At 46.7% G+C, this 17637-nt stretch overlaps 1 protein-coding gene across 2 annotated transcripts in view; it reads right to left on the bottom strand.

Moving 5' to 3' along the window:
• Nucleotides 1–12691: 12691 nt before the first annotated feature.
• Nucleotides 12692–17637, bottom strand: part of ERG (ETS transcription factor ERG) — a 58585-nt gene continuing 53639 nt past the window's right edge. For both annotated transcript variants that reach the window (XM_082278156.1, XM_082278157.1), the window contains 2 exons: nt 17392–17439; nt 12692–14700 (listed from right to left, as the gene is read on the bottom strand). In XM_082278156.1, coding sequence (XP_082134282.1) covers nt 14180–14700; nt 17392–17439 — 569 coding nt within the window. In that variant the 3' untranslated portion in view covers nt 12692–14179. The remainder of the gene's footprint in view (nt 14701–17391; nt 17440–17637) is intronic.

The raw sequence follows: 17637 nt of genomic DNA, 5'->3' as shown, positions 1-17637 counted from the left end.
TGATGCCCCAGTTTTGACCACTAATGCATATAATTGAAGAGCATCTAAGCAGATAAGTATCAAACACCAGGACTGGTTTAAGTTGCACTCAGAATATTTCTTGGGGTTGTGGGAGAGTAACCAAAACTGCTGAAGTGGCCCAAAAACTGGAGTCAGGAGTGGTACAGGCTGGTAGAATTTCATGTGCCTAATCCATGGTGGCATGAAGGAAATCTTCCCAGGAATTATTGTTCTGACCCCCAATCTGCTGCTGGCACGTGATGAAAAGAAAATCATCTCTTCAGAAGAGGAAAAAGTCATGCTTTGACCAACCACAGTCTATGGCTTATCACAGAATCCCAGGATCCCTGAGGCTGGAAAAGCCCTCCCAGCCCATCCAGTCCAAGCTGTGCCCGATGCCCACCTTGTCCCCAGCCCAGAGCACTGAGTGCCACCTCCAGCCCTTCCTGGGACACCTCCAGGGATGGGCACTCCAAACCTCTCCAGGCAGCCACTTCCAAGGTCTGACTACCCTATCCAGGAAGAAATTTCTCCTGGTGTCCAACCTGAGCCTCCCCTGGTGTTCCTTGTTCTGTCCCTTGTTTCCTGGGAGTAGAGCCCGACCCCCCCCGCCAGCTGCACCCTCCTGTCAGATCTGAGCCCCCTTTTCTCCAGGATGAGCCCCCCCAGCCACTCCCTACATGATTTACTCTCTAGACCCTCCCCCAGCTCCGTTGTCCTTCTCTGGACCCACCCCAACACCTCAATGTCTTTCTTGAATTGAAATCCCCCAGCCCTCGAGGTGGGACAGTCACTTCCCAGCTCCTGCTGGCCACACTATTTTTGATACAGATTCCTGAAGAAGCGTCTAAAATAGATGCTAAGAAATTCCCTAAGAGTTCTGAAGCTAAAATAGATCCTCTGCTAATTACCGCTCCCCAGAAGACGCATTTCACACGGCGATGACAAAACGCGGGGCACGCACGAAGGCGGAAAGCATCCATCCCCCTGGGCCAAAAGCTGCTTTCAGTTACACCCAAAAAACCACATGAAAAGCTCCTGCCAGGAGGTGCCAAGGCATCCTCGGAGCACCACGTCCCGTTGGCTGCCGGTGACATCAGCGAGCGTGGCAGGCGCCCACAGCTCCCGTGGCAGCTCAGCACTTGGCAGAAGGAGCTCCAATGCCCTGGGATGGCGACAGATGTGGAATTCTGCTCCCATGGCTGGTGGCGGTACGAGCTGGACCTAGAGACCGCCAGAAAACAGCCCCCACAGCCGAGCCAGACTCAGCCCAGGGCCTGTTTTGGCGCTGGAGGTTGGCTCCTGTCCTCTGGGGATGATTAATTTTGGTGATTAGCTCCACTTTTTCTGCAGTTTCTGGGCAGCGATGCTGTTAATGGAAGCGGAGGAGTGGAGCTGGGGTGGGACCGGGCTGGCAAAGGCAGCTGAGCGCCTCTCTGAGCCCTGACCCGAGACCACAGGGCTCCTTCAGAGCCCGGCGCCTCTGGAGAGGAGGCTGACAAACATGCTCCATCCTGCCAAACCCCAGGACGGCCCTGGAATGTGCTTCCAGCAGGATCTCCGGCGAGCAGAGAACGCGCTAACCCATCGCTCCATCTAGTGCCAGCACCTCTCACAGCACCCTGTGCCTTCGGCTCCAAAACATCCCAAACAGATGCTCCTTCCACCGTCAGGAGCTGCTTTGGAAAGCATTTTGTTGTTGTTGTTCGTTGGAGGTTTTTTGGGGTTGGTTTTGTTTTGTCTGGGGCTTCCTGAGTTTATAAAAAGGAAGCAAACCCTTGCCCTAAGGAAGGGTTATGGATGAATCCAGCTCTCCAGGAGGGCTTTGGGTAAGTCCTGCCCTCTGCAAGGGCCATGGGTGAATCCTGCCCTCCAGAATATCCATGGGTGAATCCAGCCCTCCAGAATTTCCATAGGTGAATCCAGCCCTCCAGAATGGCCATGGATGAATCCAGCCCTCCAGAATATTCATGGATGAATCCATCCCTCCAGAATGTCCTGGGTGAATCCAGCCTTTCAGAATTTCCATAGGTGAATCCAGCCCTTCAGAATGGCCATGGGTGACTCCAGAACATCCATGAGTGAATCCAGCCCTCCAGAAGGGCTACAAGTGGATCCACCCTGGAGCAGTCCTCTCCCCCCGGTGTGTGCTACCACTGCACTGTTTAATGAGCCCTTGTGCTGCAGTGGTGAATGGTAATTTGTACATCACTCAACAGCCCCAAAGACACGAGCAGCAAAAGTGGGCTGCAAAGCACAGCAAATGCAATGAGTGGGATGTGCAGATCATTGTTAAAATAGGAAAATGGACAGGGACAGTAGCGTGCTGGACAGGCACCTCCAAGCTCAGGTGCTTGGAAGAACCCCTGCACTTCAAGACCATCACCTTCCCTGGGTCTGCCACGAGGGCTTTTCACATCAGGGCTCAGGAGAGCCTTCAGCTGCCTCTCACACTCATGTTTTTAATCACTCTTTAGTGCTGGTAGCACACACAGAGAAAAAAACCTTCCTGGCTGCATGCTAAACTTTGGCCCCTCAAAAAAAATCAGAAGCACGTGGGAATCAGGCACTTACCTCTCAGGAGACAGCAACTTTTGCAAAGTGAAAGAACAAAAGGTGTCACTGCTGAAGTTGCTATTGCTAATGAGCACAATTTTGAGGCCATTGTAGGATTCAGTGGTCCTTGGATGCTGCTGAGCTGTCCAGGCAGGGGAATTACTTGGACAAGGTGCTCCCTGTGTTATTAAATACACTGAGACAGCACTTTCAGCCATGGAATTCTGCTGTCTTGCAGAAACCATCTGCACACTTCAACTTCTTTTCATTTATAGAGCTGTGATCCTATCATTTTCTTTAATGAAAAGAAAACTTCCATCTCTTCAGGTGATAGCTCCATTAGAGATGTTAATGAATACAAAAAGTCCATTATCTTGGAATGGGGATTGTTTTTCAGGAAAAAATAATGATTGCTTCACTGACAGATAAAAAGCTTTCTTCAATGGGTTATAGAAATTGCAAGGAAAAATAATCTCACCAAAAGTTACTTTCATTAGTTTTATCCTTTTAATCATGGAAATATTTCTATAATTATCATTATGTAGAAACATTCGCATTTAAAAACCCCCTTAAAACGTGGTCTAAATTACCAGGCAGACTCTCTATTCATAAATTTATGGGCTATGTTGCTCAAATGAAAAAATAATTAACTTCTGAGTAAAAACGCTAATGATGCCAATTTTGCTACGGCAGATAATGTCAGCATGCAGGAAGATTAATCCCAATATTGCATATTTGTTTTTCTCATTGCCTCGGAAATAAAACACAGGATGTAAAGGGAGGGAGGGGGGGGGAGGAACGTTTTCATCCTAGGAAAAGACATCCCCTCCTGCTGCACATTCCAAGCAGGTGATAACTCCATTTTCCCTCTGCTGTTGTTGCCCCTAACCTCGAGTCCAAGCAGGGTCTGCCCAGGGCAGGATGCTCCAGAGGGTTATGGAAGTGAGGGATGGACACTGCCCTGGAGGGACCTGGTGGAATTTCGCACAAATAGGAACATATCCAGGGTGCCGAGCGGCTCAGTTTCGGTGAATCCTAGTGCCATCTTTTGGGAGAAATGGGAATATGCCTTGAGCAGCAAATGTGACCTGACACATCCGAGGAAGGGAGCTCTGGCTCTGGGCTCTGGCTCTGGGGAGTCCCTGGGGTGAGCACACTGCCACCCACACCGCAGGGACCTCCTGAGGGGACAGCAAAAGGGCAGGATCTTTGGTGTTGTACCTGCAGTGACTACAGCAACAGCATAAAACCAGCCCAGGGCACTGACTGCAGCATTTCCAGCCCTTGCTGCCTTCCTGTCCCACTCTCAGGCTGCTCTGCCTCTCCTTCAGCTGTCCTGGTGATGCCATGAAGATTTTTGCCTTTTCTTTTATACCCCTGTTATAGCTTTTTACAACTCCTGTATTCCCAGTGCTTTTTGCCTCCATTCTTGGACTTGTTTGTCAAGCTGAGAGACTCAACATTTCAGAAGCTTCGTAGCCAGGGATCAGGGTGCCCCAGAGCCCAAGGTCCTCTCCAGAACACATTCTGTAAACCAAGAGAGAACCATCCAGGGGAAGGTTCCTTGGGGAGTGGGGCTCACTCGAGCCTCTCATTGGGGAATCTTTGATAGATCTGCAATTAGTAAAACCCATAATGTTATACCCAATGTTGGGGAGATAGACTCGGCGGGGTGCATCTCGATGCACATGACCTGGACGTGTGCACCTAAGGATCCTTAAAAGAAATCCCAAGGTAAAATCCCTTTCCCCCTTCTAACCGTGTCTGACTCTTGATTTTAAGACCAGGAAAAGGCATCACTGGGGCACCAGGCTCAGCACCACAGCTTGCTCCAGCCTGGGAGAAGGTCACAACCCAGACCTTCAAACAGAAACTTCAGGGAGCATCCTAAAATACCCTGTGCCTCCAGCTCTCACTGGTGACAACACTGTAGGAGGAAAGAGGTGACGGGAGAGAGTTTGGGTAAGACCTGTGCTGCAAAACATAGCCCCCAAAACACCTCTTAAAAACCACTTGGTGAAACCCTGCAGAGTTCTGGTGTGGGAATGATGAAATGACTGGGGAGACTTTACCCGGGAGCACTGGGGGCATGGACACTCCACACGTGTGTGAAATATTTTCCAGACCCTTCCCCTGCTCCATTCCCTTCTCTGGACATGCTCCAGCCCCTCAATGTCCTTTTGGAAGTGAGGGGTCCAAAACTGGACACAGCACTCAGGGTCTGGCCTCAGCAGTGCCCAGCACAGAGGGACAATCTCTGCCCTGTCCTGCTGGGCTGGCCACACTATTCCTGATCCAGGCCAAGATGCCATTGGCCTCCTTGGCCACCTGGACACACGCTGGCTCCCATCCAGCCAGCTCTCAGCCCACCTTCATATACCACTCCTGTGCTTTAAAACAGATTTTGTGTTTTATTTGCTGGAGAGAAAATCTCCTGGTGCCTTGCACAGCCACAGCTCCATGAGCAATAGGGATTGATCAATCAGGAGTTGACTGATCCCATCAACACGACGAGAGGACAGCGTCTCAAGCTGCAGCAGGGAAAGTTTAGGTTGGACATTAGGAGCCTGTCTGAGTTCAAGAAGAATTTGGACAATGCTCTCAGGCACAGGGTGGGATTCCTGGGGTGTCCTGTGCAGGGCCAGGAGTTGGACTGGATGATCATGGTGGGTCCCTCCAACTCAGTGTATTCTATGATTTTTATGGTGGCATTTTCCCCCAACCCCATGGCTGCCTTTGCTGGAGGGAGGCTCACCCCAGCACTGTGCTCTCAGCTTCAAGCCCTTCCAAAGGAATGTGACTTTCTTAAATGACAAAGCACCAGAGAGGGATTTCTGAAATGTCTCAGGAACATAAATCCCATCGGTCTATCAGATTTAAGAGCCTAAGTTGCTTTCTGTCTTTTGGAAACCTTATCATCAGTCAGCTCACATTCACTTCACTATGTTTTGCCAGGTATTCTGACTAAATACAGCTGCTTTACTTCTTCCAATTTCTTTGCTTTTACACTATGCCAAAATAGGGGAAAAAAGGGCACAGTAAAATCAATGACTCTCTGTAACATAACCCTGCCCCTGTGCTCAGGTGAGAGCCCACCTGCAGAGCTGCCCCAGCCCTGGGACCAGCACAGGGAGGACGTGGAGCTGCTGGAGAGAGGCCAGAGGAGGCAGCAGGATGAGCAGAGGGATGGAGCAGCTCTGCTGGGAGGAAAGGCTGCGAGAGCTGGGATTGTTCAGCCTGGAGAGGAGAAGCTTTGGGCTGAGCTCAGGGTGGCCTTGCAGGGCCTGAAGGAGCTGCAGGAAACCTGGAGAGAGACAATTCCCAAGGCATGGAGGGCCAGGAGGCAGGGAATGGCTTCCCAGTGCCAGAGGGCAGGGCTGGATGGGAGATTGGGCAGGAATTGTTCCCTGGCAGGGTGGGCAGGCCCTGGCACAGGGTGCCCAGAGCAGCTGGGGCTGCCCCTGGATCCCTGGCAGTGCCCAAGGCCAGGCTGGACATTGGGGCTTGGAGCAGCCTGGCACAGTGGAAGGTGTCCCTGCCCACGGCAGGGTTGGAACAAGATGAACTTTCAGGTCCTTCCAACCCAAACCATTCTATGATTCTATTCTGAGTGAAGCCCACCAGACATTTTTGAGAAATAGGTGACTGAGTCACAAACCAAACACCTCAGCTTTTGTCCAAAGCAGAGAAATAGAAATCCAGCAGTAACTGGGAGCACCAGCCAAGTCTCAGCTCAAGAGCTGTTCAGAAGTGACAGTGGAACATCAAACATATTAAAGTAGTGACTGGTCTCCCACCTCAAAACCTTCTGTGCTAAACCCTTCCTCTGTGATCTGCACTGAGTAGGAAAAGGAGAGAATATTGGATTTGTCACAGAGCAGTTGAAACACACACACACACAGAATATGAATGAAACTTTGCTGGTTTTTGGTGTACAATTAAAATAACAAGAGTGAACAAAGCCGTTTGCAGAATGCTAAGCCAGCACTTTGTACAGCTCGTGACAAAACAACAGAGATGTATGGTCTGATGCTTTTATACAGTCTGCAGTGACTGATTATTTACTCCCCATTTAGCATTGCAATACATTTAATTGTTGAGGTAAGTGGTTAAAGAAATGAAAAACGCTGGTTAGCTCATTTTGCACAGCACTCGTCAGCGGCTGGAGCTGGATATTACATTCCCAGTGCAAATTACCAGCATTGGCAGGGCTATTTTACAGCTGTTCCGTCTGCAGCCTGCATTGTAATGAAGTCGTGACATGAAATGTTTGTGGAAATTGCAATGAAATGTTAGCTGAAAATATATTAAAGTGGTAAGTGTAGAAAGAGAAATGAAGTACAACATTTCCCCGCTCCAGCGTCGCCTCGGCTCAGGCTGCTGCTTCAGCCCAGATGAGCTGACCTGCCTCCTCCTACCCAATTGCACATCACAGCTGCTCTACAGCTCATCCTTTGGGCTCAGTCTTTGAACTAAACCTGACCTTATTTACTTTTTAAGCCTCCTTTTTGTTCTCCTGAACCTCTAAATTCCCTCGGGCTCATGGTCTTCTTTTCTTCTCTCTTTCTGCAAACCTCCTGACAGCCAGTTGCTATTTCCTTCCCCACATCCCTCAGATCCATCTCACTTTCCCTGGTTAGACAGGAAAATGAGCTGTTTGGGTTTCCCTGGCCATTGGAGCCTCCCTGGCATCCCCCATCCTGTGGAATTCCCGTTTTTCTGAGGGCGAGGGAAGTTGAAGTCAAGCTCTAAGTCAACCTCTTTGGTTGCTGCCCTCGTTGTCAGGCCATGTTTTGATGCTCTGGTTGGCTCCCTGTTTGCCAACAGCTCAGAGCTGACCTCGTGTCACCAGCATCAAATCAGGTCAGCAGCACCAAGGAACCCCTGCAAGGATGTCTTAAACTCCACTTCCATCCCCTGCCATAAATTATTAATAAGGTGTCAGTGTCATGGCACTTCGCTACCCCTCTGACAGCACTTCAGAACTCTCTTCTTCTTTACATCTCCATTTTTGCCTATTTCTCGTATTTTTCCTTCCCCTTCCCAAGTCCTGCTGATAAAAGCTCTCTCATTTCCCTGCATCCTTGGCTCTATGTCCCCTCTCCTGTCACCTCCTGCACTTTAATCTTCCAGGAACAGCCAAGGTAATTTTCACACCTGTTTTGAGAATCACACCCTCCTCCAAGGCCACTTGCTGGAGTCCTGATTTTCTGTCTTTTCCTTGGAAACCTGTGGTGGGAGGTTTACAGCTTGCTTACAGCCATGCAGAGGCACTTGGAATTTTTCCATATTTGTAACCAGCAGCCATTCAGACACTCCAGTCCCTTGGGGAGCCAGGCTATGAGCTGTGTCTCTGTGCCAGGATATGAGCCCATCACAATGTCCTAGGACCTTCCACATATTTCCTGGATTTATCCTCAGCGTATGCTGGAAGAATTTAAAAAAATACCATCCTCCCCTCTTTGAAGAAAGAGCTGGAGTGGAAAATGTTCAGCCTAGTCTTGGTAGAAAATGCAGAATTTTCCAGCATTTATTAGCCTTGTGTATTTAAAGATAGGAGCACTTCAAAGCAGCATCTGTTAGTCATGATCTGTGTTTACCCTCTCCAGCACAATGGGATCCGACTCACGGCTGGGTCATCCGAATGCCATTCCCATCCCAGCAAACTGAAATGTGTGGATGTACCAGACCAATTTCTGGGAACTAGACAGCATGAGGGGATTTTTCAACCATAAAACAAATGAATATTTTGATTCCCCCCCTTCCCCGCCCCCCCACCCCCCTTCCCCTTGTATTTTGAGTACACTCATGCAGGTGAACATACCCCTCCACAACCCACGGGGGAAAAGGGACATTATTTCTAAAACTGACCATTCCAGTGCCCAGTGTGGTTGCAGAAATACCGGAGAGCTTCACAAGCCCTCCAGCTCTTCTCCATGAGGGTGAAGAAAAGTGGTCTTTGAAGCCCCACTCTTATTGCTGCAGCCCTGCGCCCATGTGTCAGGTGGACAAGGCATTTACACGGCTGTTTTGTGACACAAACTGGGAGTTTTGCAAAAATATATGGAAGAATTGAGTAAAAGACGTGCCTAAAACTTAAAAGTGGCCTTTCACATTCTCTTAGAACTGCTTGAAAGCCTAAAAGTGCCACAGCAATCATTTAGTCCAAGTGCTTGTGCCTGTTTAAGAACCCTGTATCCAATCTGGCATCTGGATATGGAATTTGGGGACATGGTTTTGGGGTGACACTGGTGGTGCTGGGGTGTCAGTGGGAAAGGATGATCTTGAAGGTCTCTTCTAGCCTTGATGATCCTGCAATCCTGTGATTTTCAGCAGAGCAGATTTGAAGTTTTCTGTGGAGAAAAATGACACCTCCAGCACAAAGAAAATTGGAAATGTATAGGTAATTCTTTGGGGCAGAATGAGCTGGTGGAACCAAGTGCAGCCAGTTCACCCCAAGAGTTTGGAAAAACCTTCCCAGTGGTCTGCTGGTGGAGACACCTGAGAAAAGGAGGCTTCTTCAGCTCATAAGAAGGAAATTCCAAAGAAAAAGGGACATGGAAATCCATCTTTTAGCTGCTCAAGCTGCTCACATTTCAGCCAGGTGGGACTACAAGTGCATCAGCTGCTTGACTGGGAAGAACAGACTCCAGTGGGATGGAGGGGCAGTCAAAAAAGTCCTAGATGGGAATGGTTTAGACAGGATGGGGGGGAAAAAAGGAAAAAAAAAAAAACAAAAAAAAAGAAGCAGGGCCCATTAACAATTGTCAGAGAAGAAGAGGGATAGGTTTGTGAAGTGGAATATGTCTAAGCTTGGCAAACGCCCAGTCAAAGGGAGCGTGATAACAAACCACAAATATTTGGAAAGCCGTAAGCACCGAGGCAGGCGAGGAACTCTGGAGGGTGATGCATGGGGAGTGCAGTCAGAGGGAACTGCAAAATACAAAAATGGCAGGAAAACATAAAAAAAACAACCTCTCTTTGACAATGAGATGTGTTGGGCTCTGTGTTACGGGATTAGGTGGAAATATGGAAATACCCTGGAATGGAGACCTTTTCAAAGGAGAAGGTTAAGGAAACATCAGTGAGTGTAGAGAAGAAAATAGCTCTGTTACAGTGAGGGGGATGGATGGGACTTCCCAAGCAGAATTCCTCGCTGCTTCCAGGACTGTGCACAGAAAATCATTCTGCCCTTAGGTTTTTATAAAATATATGTGGACCAATATTCTGGCACGCAACCCCAAAATTTTCTGAGCCTGGTTTTGAGAAGTCTTCACTCCAGTGATTTAAAAGGACATCTCAGGGCAATTCCTGGCCTAAGAACCCTGGGTGTTTTATTAGTTTTCTTGAAAATATGTGCCCTTTTCAAAAAATGCTGGGAAGGGAGCCGACAAGAAAGATGGAGAGGGACATTTTACAAGAGCCTGGAGTGCCAGGACAAGGAGGAATGGCTTCAAACTGCCAGAGGGCAGGGCTAGATGGAATATTACGAAGAAATTGTTCCCCGGGAGGGTGGGCAGGCCCTGGCACAGGGTGCCCAGAGCAGCTGGGGCTGCCCCTGGATCCCTGGCAGTGTCCAAGGCCAGGCTGGACACTGGGGCTTGGAGCAGCCTGGGATAGTGGAAGGTATCCCTGTTGGAACCTTTATTTCCCTTCCAACCCAAACCATTCTGTGATGCTATGAAATTAAATTTTGAAACAATTTCCCACATTCCAGTTGGCCCAATATCCTCATTAACCAACTCAAAATATCCTCATTTACCTTTCTTCAAGCACAGCTCATGCTGGGTCATGCTCTGAGGTCCTTCCAGCTGCCAGTGCCTCCAAGGAGAGGTCACAGCACCCCAGGGACAGCAGCAGAGCCAGGATACTTGGGAGGATGCAGGCAGGATCTGCTGCGAAGATATCCAAGTGCTCCCACCACTGCCCAGAGAGGGAATGAAGAATTTGTGTTGCATCAGGAGGTAAAATTCAGTCAGGAATTAACTGAACCTTGTGGATGGATGAGGTGCCCTTCTGACTAACCAGAAATTCAGGTCACCAGAGACTATTCCTTTGGTGCGACCAAAACTTGAGATCAGGGGCTCACCAATCTATAATATAGGTAAAGTTGGGTGGGTTTTTTACCCTTAATACATTTGTAATTAGAAATTTATTTTAAAATTATATCTTATCTGGGGCAAGAAACAGTCTGAGATAGAAAAATTTGCAGAGGAGAAGTCTAAATCCCTGATGATCCCTGTGTTTCTGTGGGCAGTTAGAAAGGCTTGGGGAATGTGAGGTACCAAACATGCACTCTTCAGAACATGGGTAAAGTCTGCAGCTTGGCCAACAATTGACTTTAAAAGAAACTCTAACTTAAATAAAGGGCCAAAGTTATCAATATTGTTGACTTGTGCAAATGTGGGCTCATCAGGACCGTGTTGTCCAGGTGCTAAATGGCAAAGAGAAGGTCCAGCCAAGGTCTTGGGGTTTGTCCGTGCCTCTTTATGAACATCTCTCAAGGTTTGGACACGGAGTTCCTCAGCTCTGGCTGATCTGGGCTCATCCCTTGTCATGGTCACAGGGAGACCCTACAAATAATCCCAGTGCAGCAGTAGTAGGGTCTCTCCATCCTTCACTACCTTCTTGCAAAATCCGTGTTTTCCAAGGCTCCTGGAAGGCAGTGAAGGAAGGTGCAGCTCTACAGTGGGTGACCATGGCTCACCAGTGAGCCTCCCGTGGCCAGCTCGAGGATTTTCTCTTCACACAAGGGGACTCCATCAGGCCATCTGCTGTGGCTCCATCCCTGTGCCAGGATGAGGACCCCAATGCCAGGATGTTGCTCCCATTGCACAGGACAGCAGCCAGGCAGCACAATCTGGAAATCCTGCAGGCAGCCCCACGAGCACTGGGGATGCTTTGGAGGCCTCCAGGCACGTCCTTGCCAATCTAAACAAAGACCGTATTTAAATCTGGATTTTTAGGGTTTAATTAAAAGCGGGTTCAAAAATGCACTTACCATTTTGGGTTGGAAGCACACATGAAGCAGATAGTGGGGATCTGTAGATTTATTTCCACTGAAAGGCAAATCATTATAGTCACACGTAGGTGTGCCTGCCATAACTCCATAACTTTCTAGAACAGTGACTAACCTTTTCCATGAGTTCTTTTCTTCTTTTTTTGAAATACAGACTTACAGTGCTTATTTCCCTGCTCAGGTCTCACATACTGGTAACACAATCCTGTGCTTATAAACTGCCACCCAGACAACCCCTAACACAGGGGCCTGGTGAGTTGGCTCCCATTGCTCTCCAAAAAACGGATATGCAGAACATTTCCTATAAAACCTAAAACCACACCCGTTTTGTCTGGGAAAAAAGAGACAAAAGAACAGCAAAAAGGAGGGATACAGAGGGCTGAGCTGTCTGGGATTCCTGCAGCAAACACTGTGGAAAGCCACTCATAAATGTCAGGGCTGATTTTCCAGACCATTTCTTCAGATGGTGTTGGGAAAGAATGGAGTGATGCCAGTTCTGGAGCCCAGGGTACAGAGTGGGAAGCCTCTGAAGCTAGAAGAGAAAAATAAAAACTCCTGCCCTTTGTAAACAGCCAGGATGGACTGCCATGACAAATGAACAAGCTGCCATACACTCCATTCCAAAGCAGGGAATAATGGAAATTATTCATTATTCACTTTATTTACTAATAATGATACTGAATGTATTAAGGGCAAGGGGGCATGGTAATTCAACACATGATTCAGGAGGAAGATACATCTCAGGCTGAGATTTTGCAGCATAACGTGATGGCAACAAAAGATAATTTCTGAGTATCAATACTCTTCCTTAGAGGCCTCCCTTAGGCTTCATTTCCAGTCTTGGGCATGGAGCTGTCGATGAATTAATTGGGATTAACTGGGGAGAAGCTCAGCACAGGAATGGCAAGGCACTAAGAAGGGCTGGATGTGTTTTAGCAGAACTAATAAAGAAGATACACAGCACCTGTGCACTTCAAACTTAGGCTGTTTGCTCCTGCATTTTCACAACCTAAAAATCCTGGCCTATTTTAACCTGGCGAGTAGCAGATCTGACATGGGTGTCCCACACAGAAAATGCAAATACAAATGCAAACCACAGTGTCAATCTGAATTGCCATGCTAGGCCAAGCTTATTTTATTACATACATTCTGCAATCTAAGGACTAATATGTTCATAATGTAAACATTAAGCATACAGAGTTAAAATTCAAGGCCACGATAGTTTTTTGGATTGTCCCTTTTTTTTTGTGTGTGTGTGTGTGTGTCTTTGGTTGGCCGAGATCAACTCGTAGTGTATAAATGCATAAGTTATATAATAATTATATAAAAAGGAAAAAAAAAATAACACTGAACTTGTATACTTCATTCTGACAAACGCACAGCGTTCGCGACTCGATAAGAAAAACTGGCGCCCGCCTAACAAAAATACTCAGGTGATTTCTGATTTTTGGCAGTCAAGGGTTGTCTCTTGCTTTAACCAATAGAAAACAAACTCCCTTAGTAATGATGAGGTTCTAACTGGTAACTTTTAAATATCAAACACAATTCCAGTTTTGCTTTTTTTTTTTCTTCCCTAAAAAAAAAAAAAGAGATGCATATTTTGATTTCTTGCTTCTTCTGCTTTTCCCTTTTTACCACTTTTTATTACTACTGAATCAAGTCTGTTCCTCCTGAAATACTGGGAATGGTATAATACTGAGCAATATGTTTCACAAGTCCAAACAAGTGTTTCTTCATAGTCCCAACACTACAAAGTTTTCAGTCTTTTCAGTCTCTACTGGTCAAGAAGTTTCTTTCCTCCCCTTCTCACCACCTTCATCCTCCTCTTTCTCCTTCCCGCTTCCTCTGTCAGGTGCAGGCCACTGATCTACAATCATACACTTGCCCTCCAGCACATTCTCATTTCCCACGTTTGGCTCAGGGTTCCTGTAAAACTGCCAAGGAATCTGAAAGTTTGGGTTGTCTTCACAGTTTGAGCAGCTGATTCACTCTGATGAACGGATCTCATTTCATTTTACCTACACCACTGCAGTTCTATTCCAAATCAGCTTCCACACTAACCAGTCTCTTCCATTGATATGTTTCTATTTTTTAAATACAGATAGGCTTTTTATTCCTTTCTTTTTTTCCCTTTTCCCTCTCTTTTGTAATGATCCATATACTGTATGTTAGGTCACTATAGACTTATCCTTATATTGCTGTAGTATAGTCCCAGTTTTGCACTAGCATGATACCAAACTTGACACACAAGCTTATCAACTTTTTAAGACCACCAGCTTCCATAGGTTTTCCTTATCATTTCATGCTTCTACCTACAATAGTCTATTGTTATTTGGTCCACAGAGTCGATGCCCATATACATTACATTTTAGTATCTTAATACTTCTTGGATATTTCCTTTTAAATCCCTACTACAAAGAGTCTTTTTGACATCTATTTTTAACGTGTTTTTTGGTGTTTTTTTTTTTTCCCAGCCAAACCTTCACTTGTCTCTTTAGGCACTTTTAATTCGAGTACTCCAACAGAGTTCATTGCGATTCCTCAGGGACCGAATCCCCGTGAGAAGCGTCTTTGCTTCGCCTGGCGTTTATTTTCCCACCCCACTTAGTAGTAGGTGCCAAGATGAGAAGGCATATGAGCAGCTGGCAGCCTGGTGTTGGGGTAGATCCCTCCAGTCGGCGAATTCCAGTACGGATTGGGGGCAGCAAAAAAGCTGGAGGATGTTACGGGCAAGGCAGGGGGGTGGGGAGCCACAAAGTTCATCTTCTGCGGGTGCGCGTGGTACGAGCTCATGTAGGGCAGGTCTGACGGGTATTTGTACATGGACGACTCCGGGGGGTGAGGCTGCAGGGCCTGGGCGATGCCGTGGAAGTCGAATTTGTAGGCGTAGCGCTTGCCGTGCACCTTGGTCATGATGTTCTTGTCGTAGTAGTAGCGCAGGGCGCGGCTGAGCTTGTCGTAGTTCATGTTGGGCTTGCTCTTGCGCTCGCCCCAGCGCCGCGCCACCTCGTCGGGGTCCGTCATCTTGAACTCGCCGTTGGTGCCCTCCCAGGTGATGCAGTTGGAGTTGGAGCTGTCCGACAGCAGCTCCAGCAGGAACTGCCACAGCTGGATCTGCCCGCTCCCTGCGGGGAGGAACAGAGCGGGAATGTCAGGGGTAGCATTAATAATGTCAAGGCATCAGTCCTGCAGGCTCTCCCCGAGGACCCCATTAGGAAATGTTGTGATGTCACCTCCTAATTCTTACTATTAACCAGTCCCCCTCCTCCCAGGACCGTCTCACGAAACCCTAAAGAGCAGGGATAATTGTAATGTGTCGTGCTTTCCCTCATGTGAGTGGCAGAATGCCATTCCATGGAGCTTTAATTGTTACCTAATGTCATTCAGCGCAGACAATTGATGGGGAAATAATACAGCGCTCATTTAGGAAACTAATCTCTAAAGTTCAGCACAAACAGCTTTCACTTGCGTAACATTCTGCTTGTTCTCACAGCATTATGTTGTAACTAAATGTTCTCTGCTATGGAATGAGCCCACACAAAATGGAGAACTTTAGAGCAAGCTGGGCCTGTGCCAAACCATATCATCCCTTTGCAGCATTTGGGGAAATGCAGAGCGGAAACTTATTAGCTTGCTGTTGCACTGCATACAACCAGAGGGCAAAACAATTGCAAGAACAGTGAAAAGGTCCATAAAATACATTCTTGTCATCATTCTGCTTCGCATGAATTTAAATGATTATTTTACATTAAGACATAAAATGTTGCTGTTGTATTTTTCTCACTCTCTGCCAATTCCACTACAAAAAGAAAATAGGTAAGTCTGCTGTTAACTTTGCAAAAGTGAGGTAGGGCAACAAAATTTGACCATTTTAGACAAGTGAAAGTAGATTTCCAAGGGCCTTGCCACTGATAATCATGTTAGAAGCTTAGCATTTCTTAACAAAGCAGCACTGAAATGATGCAAAATGCAGCTGAAGCAGCTTGCGACGCAATCTGTTTCACAAGCACAGTGTCAGCAGAATTTGCCAACCAGCCTGGATGTGCTAACTCTGAACTACATCTCTGACCAGGAATTGGTTGGGTTTCTTTCTTTTTTTTATCCAAACCAGCTTTGTGGGTATAATAAACAAGCTTTTCTTTAGAAAGCTTATAGTAGCAATTACAATATCAAGCTAGAGCAGCATCTGAAACCCATTAGCAGTTTATACTTCAGTGCAACTGAAACCCATATTCATTTAAATTGTATTTATCCAAACTGGCCTTAATGAATTTCTTCTGTTCCATTAACATGCATTAAATAAACAAACAAACAAAAGAATCTGTGGTATGAGCAAGGCATGCAAGTTTTAATACACGAAACATAACAAGAGGATTAGGCTTTGAAAATCAATAAACAGTTCAGCACTGGACAAAACACAAATTTTTGAATAAGCAATCCAACATATGTTCTAACATAAACACTTGCCTTCCAAATGTAATATATAGTCCTATGAAAATAAATGGTTGCTGTCAATGTCCTTTTAATGAGAGAGTAATTCCACCGATTTATAAACACACAAAACATGTGAAAGCACAGGAATGATGGCATGGAGGAATTCCATATCCAAATGTTAAAAAAGCATCCAAATCCAGATCGTGTTAGTAATGAAGTGTACCAAATGGACACTTGATAAAATTTGAAAAGCCATGATTTATGAACAAATTAAAGGGATGTAGGCCCCCATTTCCAGTTAAGACCAGTGTTGCCTGGAATCCCCCACTGCCTCAGGCCATTTGGAAAATCCTACCCTTAACACATACTTAATTACTTTCCTGCCACACAAAACTGTTTAGAAAGTCAGCTAATCTAGAACTGTGCTCAATGTCACCTGGGAGAAAGTGAAAGGAAACGGATCAGCATTTTGCCAGTTTCAGGCCTTGAAAAGCCATAGGTTGTTGTAAAAAGAACCACCGTCACTGGGGGCTGAGGAGATCCGTGTGGAACATGGAATGCTCTGCCCTGGGGCTGTCCAGGCAAGGGATGCAAGTGGAACACACAGTGTCAGTCCCTTGTGGTGGCTTGTGGTGTAAATAGCGGTGCTGTACAGCCACAGAGTGGCCTGCGGACTCAGAGCAGTGAAGTCTGCACAATTCCCCATCAGAGCTACTAAATCGCCCAGCAGATCCCCTGTCTTCAGCAAAAACATGCTGGCCCGAGGTTGGACTCGATGATCCTTGAGATGTTTCCCAACCTGAATGATTCTGTGAGTCTGTGATTCTCCTCTATGCTACACATCCCCATCCACAATGCACCCCGTTGCCTTCTTGAGGTGGGAGAACATTTTTGAAGTGTTTAACCCAATTATTCTTTGCAAGCAGATTATATTTCTGCTGGCTTGGGTTATTCATCCCAAAGTTTTATATTCATCAAGGCCAGTATGATACTGTGTTGTGGATTAACAGAATCTGGGACACATCTGATGAAGATTGGTAAGAGATTTGCACCCTTCTGGAGGGGTAACTGGAGACCAGATGGGGTCTCTTACATCCCTTAACCAAATCCTGATGTTCAGGCAACTGAAGTGAACTCCAGCTTTGAAGGCTGGATTCTTTGGAGGTCCTTTCCAACCTTAATGATTCTAAATTCTTCAGTCCCACCCTAGTGTAATTTAGAAACCTAATTCTGCAACACACTGGGTATCATCAGCTCCCACTAAATCACACTGAAGAGTGGGAAAATCAGTGACATCAACTCCCAGGCCTGGTCTTAAAGCTGAAGTGGGGATACTCAGCAGTGAAAGAAAAGCCACCTACATCAGCAAAACCCCTTCTCACCTGGATTTGCAAGTCGGCTGCTGGTCGGTCCAAGAATCTGATATGGATCTACAAAATTGTGAGAGAAAGATTTAAAATCATTCAACAATGGTGGCAAATACTTCAGGTATTATTGTTTAACCTTGTAATGGGCAGTGTGCACTGCCTGAGGGGACAGCAGGTCCAACACCTAAGCAATTTCCTCTCTCTGCATGGCAATATTTGCATGTTTTCCTTTTCAACTCCGTGTGCAAGGATATACCTTTG

This window comes from Coloeus monedula, assembly GCF_965178545.1.
Source record: "Coloeus monedula genome assembly, chromosome: 3".
NCBI classification, from domain to species: Eukaryota; Metazoa; Chordata; class Aves; order Passeriformes; family Corvidae; genus Coloeus; species Coloeus monedula.
This window is presented reverse-complemented; position numbering and strand designations above follow the sequence as displayed.